Source organism: Ixodes scapularis, unplaced genomic scaffold (assembly GCF_016920785.2).
Source record: "Ixodes scapularis isolate PalLabHiFi unplaced genomic scaffold, ASM1692078v2 PGA_scaffold12__126_contigs__length_90152505, whole genome shotgun sequence".
Taxonomy (NCBI): domain Eukaryota; kingdom Metazoa; phylum Arthropoda; class Arachnida; order Ixodida; family Ixodidae; genus Ixodes; species Ixodes scapularis.
This window is the reverse complement of record NW_024609838.1, coordinates 12,462,684-12,474,198: the sequence shown is the minus strand read 5'-3', so window position 1 is coordinate 12,474,198 and position 11,515 is coordinate 12,462,684. Positions and strand designations below refer to the sequence as shown.

Here is an 11,515-nt window from a genome sequence, read left to right as displayed (position 1 = left end):
AGGGGAATGGGACCAGTGATGTTGCAGCCTCTCGTGCTGTCGTTTGCTATCGTTAATCGAACGCCATTTCATATTGTTTTTGAGAACAGGCACATCTGATCAAAGCTTGGCTTAGAGAAAGTGGAGCCATAGTTTAGAGAAATGCCATTTATCAAAAAGGGGACGCTGTTTAAAAAAAGGCTACCCTGCTTCACGCGTGTATCACTGGGGCACGTGTTAACCCCCTAAATATTAACCCACCTGGCCCATACCCATGCACATCGCTTCGTGGCGGCTGAATTCGCTAAAAGGAGACATTGCCATTTGCTCTAAACTTGTTTCCCTATAAAGGGGTCACGCCACAATTACCTATAGGAAAACGAAACTCTCGGCATTGTTGTGGTCTTTCGAGCGAGAAAACTAATGATACCAGGGGGTTTGGCGTTTCTTTAAGAGAGTGTTTGATCGCAGAAAAGGAAGAGTACTCCCTCCACAATGATGTCCGAAGTGGCAGACGGGTCCTGCACCGAGCTGCTGTGCAGCGACTCTGGCATGGACGTGCCACCAGAGGGCAACGGCACCCTGCTCAGCATAGACACCTTTCCTAAAGAAGCCCTTGAGGTAAGCCCTACAGTTTCGACACAGTGCACAGAACACGCCCTCGACCCGTCCCGTTCTGCCCGCGCAACAAAAGTGGTCCCGAAGTAACAACAAACGACGTCACAAAAGTCGGATGTTGTAGTCCTGGCAGGCGAGCGTAGAAGTGCTGCCAAAAGTCACGAGCGGGCGCTGTTGCGGCGTTCCAACACCTGGCCGTGAAAGCTTCCACAGTCGGACCGGGCATCTATTGAGTCTACTGCCAGGATTGCAGCCGGCGACGTTACGACGTCCTTGGACGGAAATCGAGGGACCACTTTTCAAGACGCATTAAGCATACCGATCGGAGAGGTGTTCTGGGCACCATATTTAGGTTAACTGATACTGAAGGATCCAGAGCCCATATTCCTCGCTGCCTTGACGACTCTGACCAAACGTGCGCAGGTGATGGACCTGATGCGTCGGCAGCGCGTGCTCTGCGACGTGGAGATCCGCGTGGGCTCGGAGTCGTTCCCCGCCCACCGCCTAGTGCTGCTGTCCATGTCCCCGTACTTCCGGGCCATGTTTGCGGGCGGCCTGAGGGAGGTGGCCCTGCCCGTCGTCCAGATCCAGGGAGTGTGTCCCAGCACGATGGCCGCCGTGGTGCGCTTCGCCTACACGGGACGCGTGCGCATCGACCAGCACAACGTCTGCCAGCTTCTCCCTGCCGCAACCATGTTCCAGGTACGACGAGTTTGATGCGGAATGCATGTGCACTGCCAAAGCCTGGTTGTATTGAATACGATAAGTATTTTTGTAAACTCTGACTTCCGGCTGGCTTTGGCAGGGTTTTCTTTAAAAGGCGTTACGCACTACGACAATTGTGCCATCGAGGCACAAAACATGTACCGAGTTCATCTGTGCAGCATCACTGAAGAAATGCACAATGCATTTTATGTTACCACTGCCTTTGCCACAGTAATGTTCATGTCATTGTGAAGTCTTTGTTCCATGGTGATTTAAGCTCCATCTAATGTTGCCACGGAAGTAGGCGTCGGTGTGTGTCGCAGTTTTGAAATTGGGCCGTGTCACTCGGACGGTTTGTTCTCCGAAGCTGCCATACCACGTCCGTCTTGCGCAAGCTAGCATCTGCGGCTGTTTGGTGTCGCCGCAGGTGAGCCACATCATCGAAGCCTGCTGCGGCTTCCTCGAGAAGCAGCTCGAACCGTCCAACTGTATCGGCATCGGTGACTTTGCCCTGCAACACGGCTGCAGTCAGCTCTACCTAAAGGTCAACGAGTTCATCGACCAGAACTTCCCCGCGGTGAGTGGCGGATCTTCTCTGGTACTACTGCTGCAGTGCCTGGAATGCGTCATCAATCGTGATCTTTTGATTTTCACCCGACGACGTCAAGACGCCTTCCAGGCAGAGACACGTTCCAGAAGCCACACCGAAACCCCGCGCTCGTTCCCCAGGTGTCCGAGGGAGAGGAGTTCTTGAGCCTGACGGCGGGGCAGCTGGTGGCACTGGTGAAGCGGGACGAGCTGAACGTGCGCTGCGAGTCGGAGGTGTTCAACGCGGTGCTGCGGTGGGTGAAGCACGACGAGGGGCGGCGGCGCTCCAAGATGGCCGACGTGCTGTACGCGGTGCGCTGCCACTTCCTGACGCCCCGCTTCCTCAAGCAGCAGCTCCAGACTTGTGACCTGGTCCGGAGCATGCCCCAGTGTTGCGACTATCTCTCGCGCATCATCCAGGTCAGTCTGTCCCTGCATTGCCCTTTTGATGCAGCATGGTATACTAACTAGGCCTGCGTGGTTTCGGTAAATGCTCTTAACACCCGACCCTATTTTATCTAAAGTGAGTAAAGCCGAAAAGCGCCGAATTAGAGCTGTCCTAGATAAAGCAAAAATCGAGCTTCACGGGAACAAACTCTTTGTCTACGGCTTTCTTTTATGTCGACCCGAAATGCGGCCTTCAACAAACTGCTTGCGAAGCTTCTTTTCACTTCGGAACCATAAATGTCTTCTCATTTCTTCTAATTGGTATGGGGATGCCGTTCAAGTATTTGTGTCACGTGCATGTTCCCTGGACTTTGTGTAATCCAGTGTCCGTGTCCCATCTTCTACGACACAAGCCCCAATAAACCCCAATTTTTGTCCGACAACAGAAACTTGTATTGAAAAACACTCGGTCTGGGGGAAAAAAATGACCCCCCACAAAAAAAACATCCCTGAATTCGAAAAAAAAAAAAGTAATCCTCAAGAACCCAAAAACTTGGGTATAAGGCTGGATTTTTTGAGAAAAATGTCACATTAGGCTGGACGGACATGCAGGTCAAGGTCAAGCGAATAAAGTGGAAGAGGCGAAAGAGCGTTTCCTGTTTCGAAAGAGCGTTTTAGCCACAAAAAAAAAGCACGTCTCTGAGTCCTCCTTTAGCAAGTGCAACATCTCGCACAATCATTCTACCGAAGCACACATCTCCTCACATGCGTCCCCTACATCAGTTCCGCTGAAAGCAAAGAACCCATCGCAAACATTGCACAGCACACTAACTGAAGGAAAATCGCCTTCAACATGCCTTTTTACAACTCAGCAGCTACCACTCTCAATCGCAGCACACTTTGTGTGCTTCAATTAACAGAGTCTGATCATTGTTTTGTAAATTTCTTTGTGTATTGTATTCTATAGACGCTTTACACATGCGCCAAATTAGAGCCGCCATTGCTGACCATCTCTTGTCTTACCGAGATGCCGAGCAACTGTAACGGTAGTTGACGATCCTCTACAAAGGCCGATGCTTTAGAAAAGGACACAGTTGAATCTAATGTGGCAATAGCCTGGCCTGCTCTGGTAAAGATGAAGTGAAATAAACGAAATAAGAGGAAACAAAAACTGAAGGTTAGTTATGGCGGCGTCCATGCACAGCGGCTGCGAAGCGTCTATGAAATTTCAACGGTACTCGACGGGATTGATCGACCCGAAAATTCATCGATTTCCGAAATCCGCCCCAACGCTTGTGGTGGCCCCACAGGATCTGACGGTGCGTCGCCAGTACACGGTAGCCCAGCGGCGGCCCCAGGTGGCGCAGGTGGTGTACTGCGTGGGCGGGTACCAGCAGAACTCGCTGGGGGCGCTCGAGTGCCTGTGCCCACCGCACCAGTGGTTCCGCCTGGCCGACCTGGCCTGTCCCCGGTCGGGGCTGGGCGCCGCCTTTCTTGGCGGAAAGCTCTACGCTGTCGGGGGTCGGAACAACTCCAGGGACAAGGTAAAGATGCGGCCGCGAGTTGTGGTGCCGGGAACCGGTCTCCGACTGGTTTGTTTACCGCATCCGAAAAAAAGTGGTTCGATCGATTTCTGCTTGATGACGTCATAGATGTGTCACATTGTCGCCGGCCGGCCGCAATCCTGTGTGTTTTTTGTTTTTTTTTCTGACATTCTATGTCTGACCGCCAGGATCATAACATCCGAAAGCGTTGCACTCCAAATTCGGTGATGACATTTGTTGCCACTTTGGGACCGCTTTCAACGCATGGATAGATAAATGCACCAGTCTGAGATGCGTTCCATGTACTGTAGCAGCGAATCTGATGATGATTGGCCTGGCATGCCGATAAGATGGACACTTTGATAAGGGGTTTTGTCACATTGTTTTATAAGTTGGCATTTCTGCACGATAACCAGTTAGCAGGTCCGATTGCCCTGTTGTTAGGTGATGCGTTTCATTGTGTCCTGTTGCGTTGCATCTGTGCCCTGGCGCGTTGCGTCTCGGGAGCATTTATTTTGGGAAGCGTCCCTTTGTGTCCCTCTTGTAGGATCGAATTACCCCGTGCTAATTTCTCAGGATGCCGACGTGCACATACTCATTGTGGTAGTCTGCAGTAAAAGGGCATTCTCGTAAGCGGGTCTCGCAAGTTGCGAACAGGCACTTCTGTTGCACGAGGTCCGGAAGTTTTGATAAATGGTGCTTTGTACTAAAGAGCTTAAAATTGCCACGGATATTAGCAGCTGAGAGTAAAAACACTGGCTAGGTGGTGTAAGTTGCCGCCCAATTCAAAGTGTTTAGCTGTATACATCTGTCCATCCACGCTGACGCTAGAACTCGCCCTTACAAGCTGTGTGCAACATTATCAGAAACGTGGTCTGCAAAAACGTAGCTCCTTATAAAGCTTGAGTGTTTTCTCCTATAAAGTATAGGTTTCTTTTTTTTGTTTTTGTCTTTGGTCTTTTGAATTCAGAGCTACGACTGCGCATCCGTCGACTGCTACGACCCCGTAACCAATGCCTGGAGCGCGTGCGCGGACATGTCGACACCGCGCAACAGGGTTGGGGCGACTGTCTTGGATGGCCACCTGTACGCCGTAGGAGGCTCCAACGGTGCCCTGCACCACCGCTCCGTGGAGAGGTGAGCCCGTGTGCTTCTGAGGTCTCGTTCGTGAACTCGCGTGTTACGCCTGTGGCTGAAGTCGTGTGGCGATCTATAGTGACCGAGAAAGTGAGAACGGCACCGCTCGAGGTGCACGAGACAGCGAAGCATCGTCGAAGGTAGGGCGCTTCCTAGACGGGAGCTTCACTGAAGCTCCCCCTGCCGTTTTCACCTTGTCACGGATTGTGAAATTACGGTAGAACCTCGCTTGAGCATACTATAGTCTCTTGGCATTTGCTCTACTAAAGTGGGAAGGGTGGAGGGCTTTGTGAAAGGAACTTGTCTCGATTTTCTTGACCTGCAGCAGACTCTAGTCGGATTTTCAAGAGAAACCTTAACTGTATCAATATTTTCGCTATGTTAGAACATTAAATGCTTGTACAAGTATATTATGAGCACACTTTTGACTTATCTGTCTTTACTATGAAGAGGTTATTCTGTAATGGCACTTACTTAATGCTTCTTTCCACTGCAGTAGCAGTTTTGATGACATCCTTTCAATTTTATGAGAGAAACAAAATACCGACAATCGCTCGTTCACGCTATTGTGTACATAGTTGCACCCCGTGCAGAAAGTGTAGCAAATGAAAAGTGAGACGTGAAAAGCCAAAACTTGCTTGATAATTCCTTTACTGTTTGTGGACAAACGTGGCTTGATGTACCGTAAGATCCCGTAAGGGCACCCTTCCCCGAGAGACCGCCCATCCCAGTTCTCTTGCTAAATATCCGTAACACAAAAATTCCAAAACATTCCCCATCCCCCGATTCTCATCAGACATTGTGTGATGTTTGACCGGAATCGCATCAATCGCGCGATCTGCAGTACCTTTACGTTTGACAAGCGGGTTTGCAGCGGGTTCCCACGTTTCTGTTTGCAATCCGCACGCGCAATATCGGTTCCCGTGACACGCGAGTTTGTAGCGAGTTCCCGCGTTTTTTGTCTGCGATCTGCGCACGCGATATCGGTTCCCGTGGCACGCAAGTTTAGCCGATTTTTGCGTGTCTATCGCAACAATGATTGCCATCTCTTGTATAGACTGCCAGTGTCGTACGAAGTGTGGTTGGCAAACCTTTGCCAGGTACGATCCAGCAGAGGACCGTTGGGCCCCCGTCACGCCGATGAGCACGCCCCGGATAGGAGTGGGCGTGGCCGTGGTGAGGAGGCTGCTGTACGCCGTGGGCGGCTACGACGGCCAGTGCCGCCTCTGCACCGTCGAGTGCTACGATCCCGACCGCAACATCTGGTTTCCCGTGGCCTCCATGAACTCGAACCGCAGCGGAGCAGGTCAGTGTTTCTACCTGTGGAGCAATGCATTGCAGAACCAGACACTTTTTTTTTTTTTCTTTTTAATGATTGGTTTACACTTTTGCTACTACCCACAAACGTGTGCTGTACACCTCTTAAAATCTCTTTCGACGAGGTAACAAGCTGGCTCTCTCCATTGGCCATCCTGTAGAACACATCCAGTTTTCGTATATTTTCTTTTCTTTTTACGCATTCTTCTTTCTTTATCGACTCAAAAAGCTTTTGACAGTGTTACAAACGATAATTTCCCTTAAACAGTACATACACTTGACCTAGCAAATACTGTAAAACCTTCGCTCAATGAGATGTAGTTCCAGGGTCACCTCGCAGGTGGTTCCAGCGTACCAGTGTCGTATTTTCTCGTCGTAAGAGGAACCTCCCCCTCTGGATTATTACATTAACTCTATAGAAATTAATCTTCGAAGTTCACTTCTTCATCACGGTGAGCATGGGATTGCTGGGAGTTGCCTGTAGACATCTTTTTTTTGTCAAACAGGGGTGCTGGCTGTTGATGGCTTTGTGTACGCAATCGGCGGCTACGACGGCGTCAGCCAACTTAAGTCCGTGGAACGCTACGACACCGAAAAGGACGAGTGGGAGCCGGTGGCCCCCATGCGTTCGCCACGGAGCGCGCTCGCCGTAGCTCTGTTGGGAGGAAAGATCTACGCTCTTGGTGAGTGCTCGGTTCTCTGCTGCGACCACTCGTTAAAGGGGAGCTCCGGTGTCATATTGAACGTTTTCAGCTAAACACATTCTCTGAAAGAGCTAAAAAGACTGAGCCAAGAGCAGCAAATAAAGTTCCATTAAACTTTTAAAATAATTTTTTAATCATCGAGATACAAAGTAAATGAAATTACCTGCAACTTTGCCGATCCGCTATCTTGTTGCGATGTCAGATGTTGTATGAACATCGGCACGTGGGCAGCTTGAGCCTGTTTACACCCAGCGTCAGAAGCAGTAGGAAGGCCGTCGCTATCGTTGGAGGGAAATAACGGACTACGATTCACCGAGTTTGTCTTTGTTGAGCAATGACCAGCAAATGTTTTAGGATTTTCGGCGCCGAGTTTGGGACGATTCGCCGCTTGCGTTCGATCCGCCGGCATCGCGTACCAGGGGACCTCCCGGGGGGCTGCATTCGTGACCCGCCGACACGTGGACCCGGATGTTGCTTCGAAGCAGAGCGGCACGGAAGATTTTGTTTGCTAGCAAGTTGTGAACCGCTTTCTGGCGCGACGCAAACGCTAGAAGCCGGCGTTCACATTGGACTGCCCAAACCAACTTCTGTCGCAGAGACTTCTTGGTCGGAAACCAATAAGACGTCACTCTGCCGCATTCCTTCGTGGTGTCATTGCACCCCAGAGCCAGTCACTAATTCCTCCGACCCCCCATCGCATGCTGCAAACAGCCTAAGCCAGATGCATTCTGCAGACGCAATCCTCTTGCACGTTTCTGTGCTGTTGTATCTTATTATGTTTAATAACTACCAACTAGCCCAACTCTCAACCTTATCACTACAGTGCACAATGCCGTGGAGTTGGAGTGTTGTCTGCTCTCGGACACGACCTCTGACGTCATGAGTGCCCCCGCTTGCTGTTGCCAGTAGAGCAGCAGCAAGTGATTCGGAGGTGCGCGCGTAACTGTCAAAATTCATCTTCTAGAAACAAAGCAAATATTTTGGTTAAATATTTTATAGTCGCACTCACCGGATGGATTTTGGTGGTGAAAATTTTATAAAAACCAATGACCATCAGTATTTTGCTGGAGCTCCTCTTTAAGACTGCAGCTTTCTTGGGGTTTGCAATTTGACTGGTTTAGGGCATTGCTGCCCTTCTCTTCTTAGGGTCATGCTGTATACTGTTTAGACACAGGAAACACTTTGCGTGAAGTCACGTTTGCTTGTTGAGGAGCTGGCTTGCTGGGATTAATGGATTTACATCTTGATAGCTCTTCAGTTAAAAAAACAGGCTTGTAATAGTTCAGTGTGGATTTTTTTTCTTTTGCATGTGTGACTTTTTTTTTGGGGGGGGGGGGGGGGGGGGGCGGGGAGGGGAGGGGGAGGGGGAGGGGGAGGGTGTCGAAAAGTGGTGTATTATATGGCTAGGTGATTTCAAATACGATTGAACAGAGGGTGTCTGGTCGACATCTTTCATTCACTCTATATTTTTATATATTATTGTCTAATCTATAGTATTAATGAACGCACTTGACTGGCTCCACCGGAGCCAGTTAAGTGCATTTTGAGCATCACGTGACATTTAGAAAGGCAATGCAACACACGGGGCGTGTAATCAACGTCATACGTCTACATCGCTGGATTGATTGGATTTGATTGTAGTGTTCACTGCAATCCGCCATAAGATGAAACGGAGGATAGTGAGAGAGAAAGTATAGGTAAGCCGTAGTTAACCATACCACAGTGATACTGCGAGAGACGCTCACTCTTAACAGACCCAAACAACTTCCCAGGATCCTTAGGGCATTCGTTTAGTCTCCACTGCAATCCAAAACCGTTGTTCGCGTCTTGTCCCAGGTGGCTACGACGGAAGCTCCTTTTTGTCAACGGTCGAGCTGTTCGACCTGGAAACGGAGCAGTGGGTCGACGGAGCAACCATGCAGGCGGGCAAAAGCGGTCACGCCGCCGCCGTCTGGCGGGCGCCGTGCCTCATGCACGCCATCTTATGAGCCGACCAAGCACCACTCCTTCGAACGACGACGCGCCCGTGCGGTCACTTTGTAAATTGCACTTCATCGTCACCGGCCGGACGTCGACTCGGTTGAAGCATTGTCGGTCTCTGTTCTCCGAGTTGGACACTTGGCGAGAAAGAGAAAGTCGTCGAGGTGGCCGGCCGCCACAATTTTGCCAGCGCCGTGCCGCAATTGGCCAACGCCGAGATCGAGTGCGGCGCTGGCCAATCGCGGCGGTCGGCGATCTCGACGACTTTCTTGCCGAGCGTCCGACTTAGAGCCTCTGGTTCGGGTCTGGATTTCTAATTATAACTCGTCTCACTTTACAATGTACAACGGCTCGTGGTGAAAGACCCTGTGGGCCGTCGAAGTCATTCCAATGCCGTGTGATTGTCGCGTGACGTTCGGAAGGGGCACATTGTCACGTGATGCTTTCACAGTGCTCGATTGGTCGGGATGGCTTGTAGCGTCCTCTGCCGTCCGTCGTAAGGCAAAACGGAGTATGTTCTGAACTGTGGTTAGATGCCATAACTCAATGGGGACCAAGGTGTCCAATTCAACCTGGATGGCACCCTCAGCTTTAGACCGACTGACTATTAGAACTTGGATTCATTCCTGCACGAGTGTATAAACTGCAGTCTGTCCATTATTTGGCTGTGGTTCAAGTTACAGACTGAAGTGTGTTTGGGGCCAGACTGTGGTCTTCATATTGGTTCGGCATTGTAACACTTCCTAGGTACGGCCTGCGATTTAACTGCAGTTTATTTTGCAGTTTGGGTGATGGCTTACGCGTCGTGCCCAAAGCTCCTACCTGCCATATTTTAGGCGATGACAACCAAAGCTGCCGGAAAGCGTTCTTCTCGTTTGTTTGGGAGCAGAACTGGTAGAAAGTGTTACTTTGTGCAAATGCCAGTTGGTGCGATTGTTCGGACTAGTTGACTAGTTTCACACTGCCGCATTCGTTGATTTGGCTCGCTGGTTGTGGTGAGTCGACGGGAGAGCCGTCGATCGCGTCCGTTGATGAGAATTTCTTTTGAAACTTGGGAACAACTCGATTGAAGGTGTCTTTATGCCTGCGCGAACACCGAGCTTTCGGTAGGGCGGCACCGCTACTACTGAAGTCCAAAAATGCATTTTTGAGGCTGGCTGGCCAGCTGTGGCACGTGAGTGGCATTTGGTGGATTTACAAAATTTTTTGTATATATCTTGTGTACATATATAGTCATTACATAGATGTACATGTGTTTGTATGTCTGTGTTTTGTGTTTCACATACATTGAGAAGACGTCTGCCTGCCTCCTCTCCAGGAGAGAACTATTTATTTCGGGGGGAAATGAAGGTTTGCGGCACACACGGTGCACTTGAAATCGGAAAGGAAGCATTGTCTTGTGGTGTTTTTGTATCTCTACCCTTTTTTAAACACTCGCCTTTATGTTCACATGAAAGGTAGATAAGTAAAATAATTAAATGATAAAGTGCCATCCACTCAACCAAATATTGAATGTTAATTTAAATCTGTAAAGTCAGGTTTGAAAGATTGAACTGATTAGTTCTAAAACTTGGTGACACCCGTTTGTTAGTTGCACCAAGTGCATGCATTTGGTATGTGTGCTTTGGCATATAAATTTCTTGGCCCATCCCAGTACTACACGTTACAAAGTAACTATCGGTATTCAGAATGTCTCGAGGTCGTGCTGAAAGCACGCCTGTTGTTCTTAGCTGGAAGTTCATTGCAACAAAAATGAGACAATTTGTGACATTATCTAGTCTTTTGTTTGTACAGAAATGTCTCCCACTTTTGCTCACCGATTCCAAACTCATAAACGATGGGTTTTAGTTCTGGGCAGAAGTGTCTAGCCCAGAGGCTAAACTCGATTCCGGTGGTTGACGTCTTACATGGGAGGAATCCTTTTTGAAACCTTCCATTTTGTGGTGTGTGTCCATGTTATACAAGTAGACCACCATTGGTTTGTCTCTACACTTCGAATCTCACCTTTCATTGTCGTGTAGCCCTGTTCTACGCTCCCACGGTGTACATGATTGTGAATATACATTCTTGTTCAAATGGACACCAGTGCAACGATGCGGATATTTGTGACAATTGAGGTCACATAATAAATGACCGCATTACAATTGAAAGCTCTTATTTATTCGAATGACTGAATTACTTTTCAAAAGTTTGTCTATGTCGTCACTTTGTCAAATGGCTGATCCTCACTGTAATAATCTCGCCATTTGGTTTTGCACCACCAAACCCAAAAGTCTGTGGTAACGGACGTTTCATCCTGCAATCCTGCTACATGTAGCGCCAAATCGTCATTTTACTGAAGAATTGCGCCATGCCTACGCCAAGCTGAGATGTAGCAAAAAAAAAAAAAAAAAAAAATTGAAGTCGTATCAGAGCGCGTGGCGGTACCGCGGTATTTTCCGCGCCGCAACTGTTACGCAAACCGAAACTGCGAGGGCGCATTATCATCATCATCATCATTGAAAGAAACAACGTTAGCAACATCTGAGACCAAAGCCGCAGAGGCTAAGCGAAGAA

General features: G+C 49.3%; 1 protein-coding gene across 1 annotated transcript; it reads left to right on the top strand.

The window, feature by feature from the left end:
- The first annotated feature begins 430 nt into the window (after positions 1–430).
- LOC8032289 (kelch-like ECH-associated protein 1) lies at positions 431–11,116 on the top strand. Its single transcript, XM_029970525.4, has 9 exons — positions 431–600; positions 1,021–1,299; positions 1,730–1,879; positions 2,032–2,310; positions 3,588–3,821; positions 4,792–4,958; positions 6,059–6,264; positions 6,782–6,958; positions 8,816–11,116. Exons 1-9 carry the CDS (start codon positions 475–477, stop codon positions 8,965–8,967), a joined length of 1,770 nt encoding a protein of 589 aa, XP_029826385.2. The 5' UTR covers positions 431–474; the 3' UTR covers positions 8,968–11,116.
- Positions 11,117–11,515: the final 399 nt, after the last annotated feature.

What these genes read in the sequence shown, in the direction of transcription:
- LOC8032289 (XM_029970525.4), top strand. Translation starts at nt 475, where the DNA reads ATGATGTCCGAAGTGGCAGACGGGTCCTGCACCGAGCTGCTGTGCAGC. An exon ending in CTGCCGCAACCATGTTCCAG is followed by an intron (nt 1,300 to 1,729) that starts GTACGACGAGTT and finishes GTGTCGCCGCAG; the next exon opens with GTGAGCCACATCATCGAAGC. An exon ending in ATCTCTCGCGCATCATCCAG is followed by an intron (nt 2,311 to 3,587) that starts GTCAGTCTGTCC and finishes GTGGCCCCACAG; the next exon opens with GATCTGACGGTGCGTCGCCA.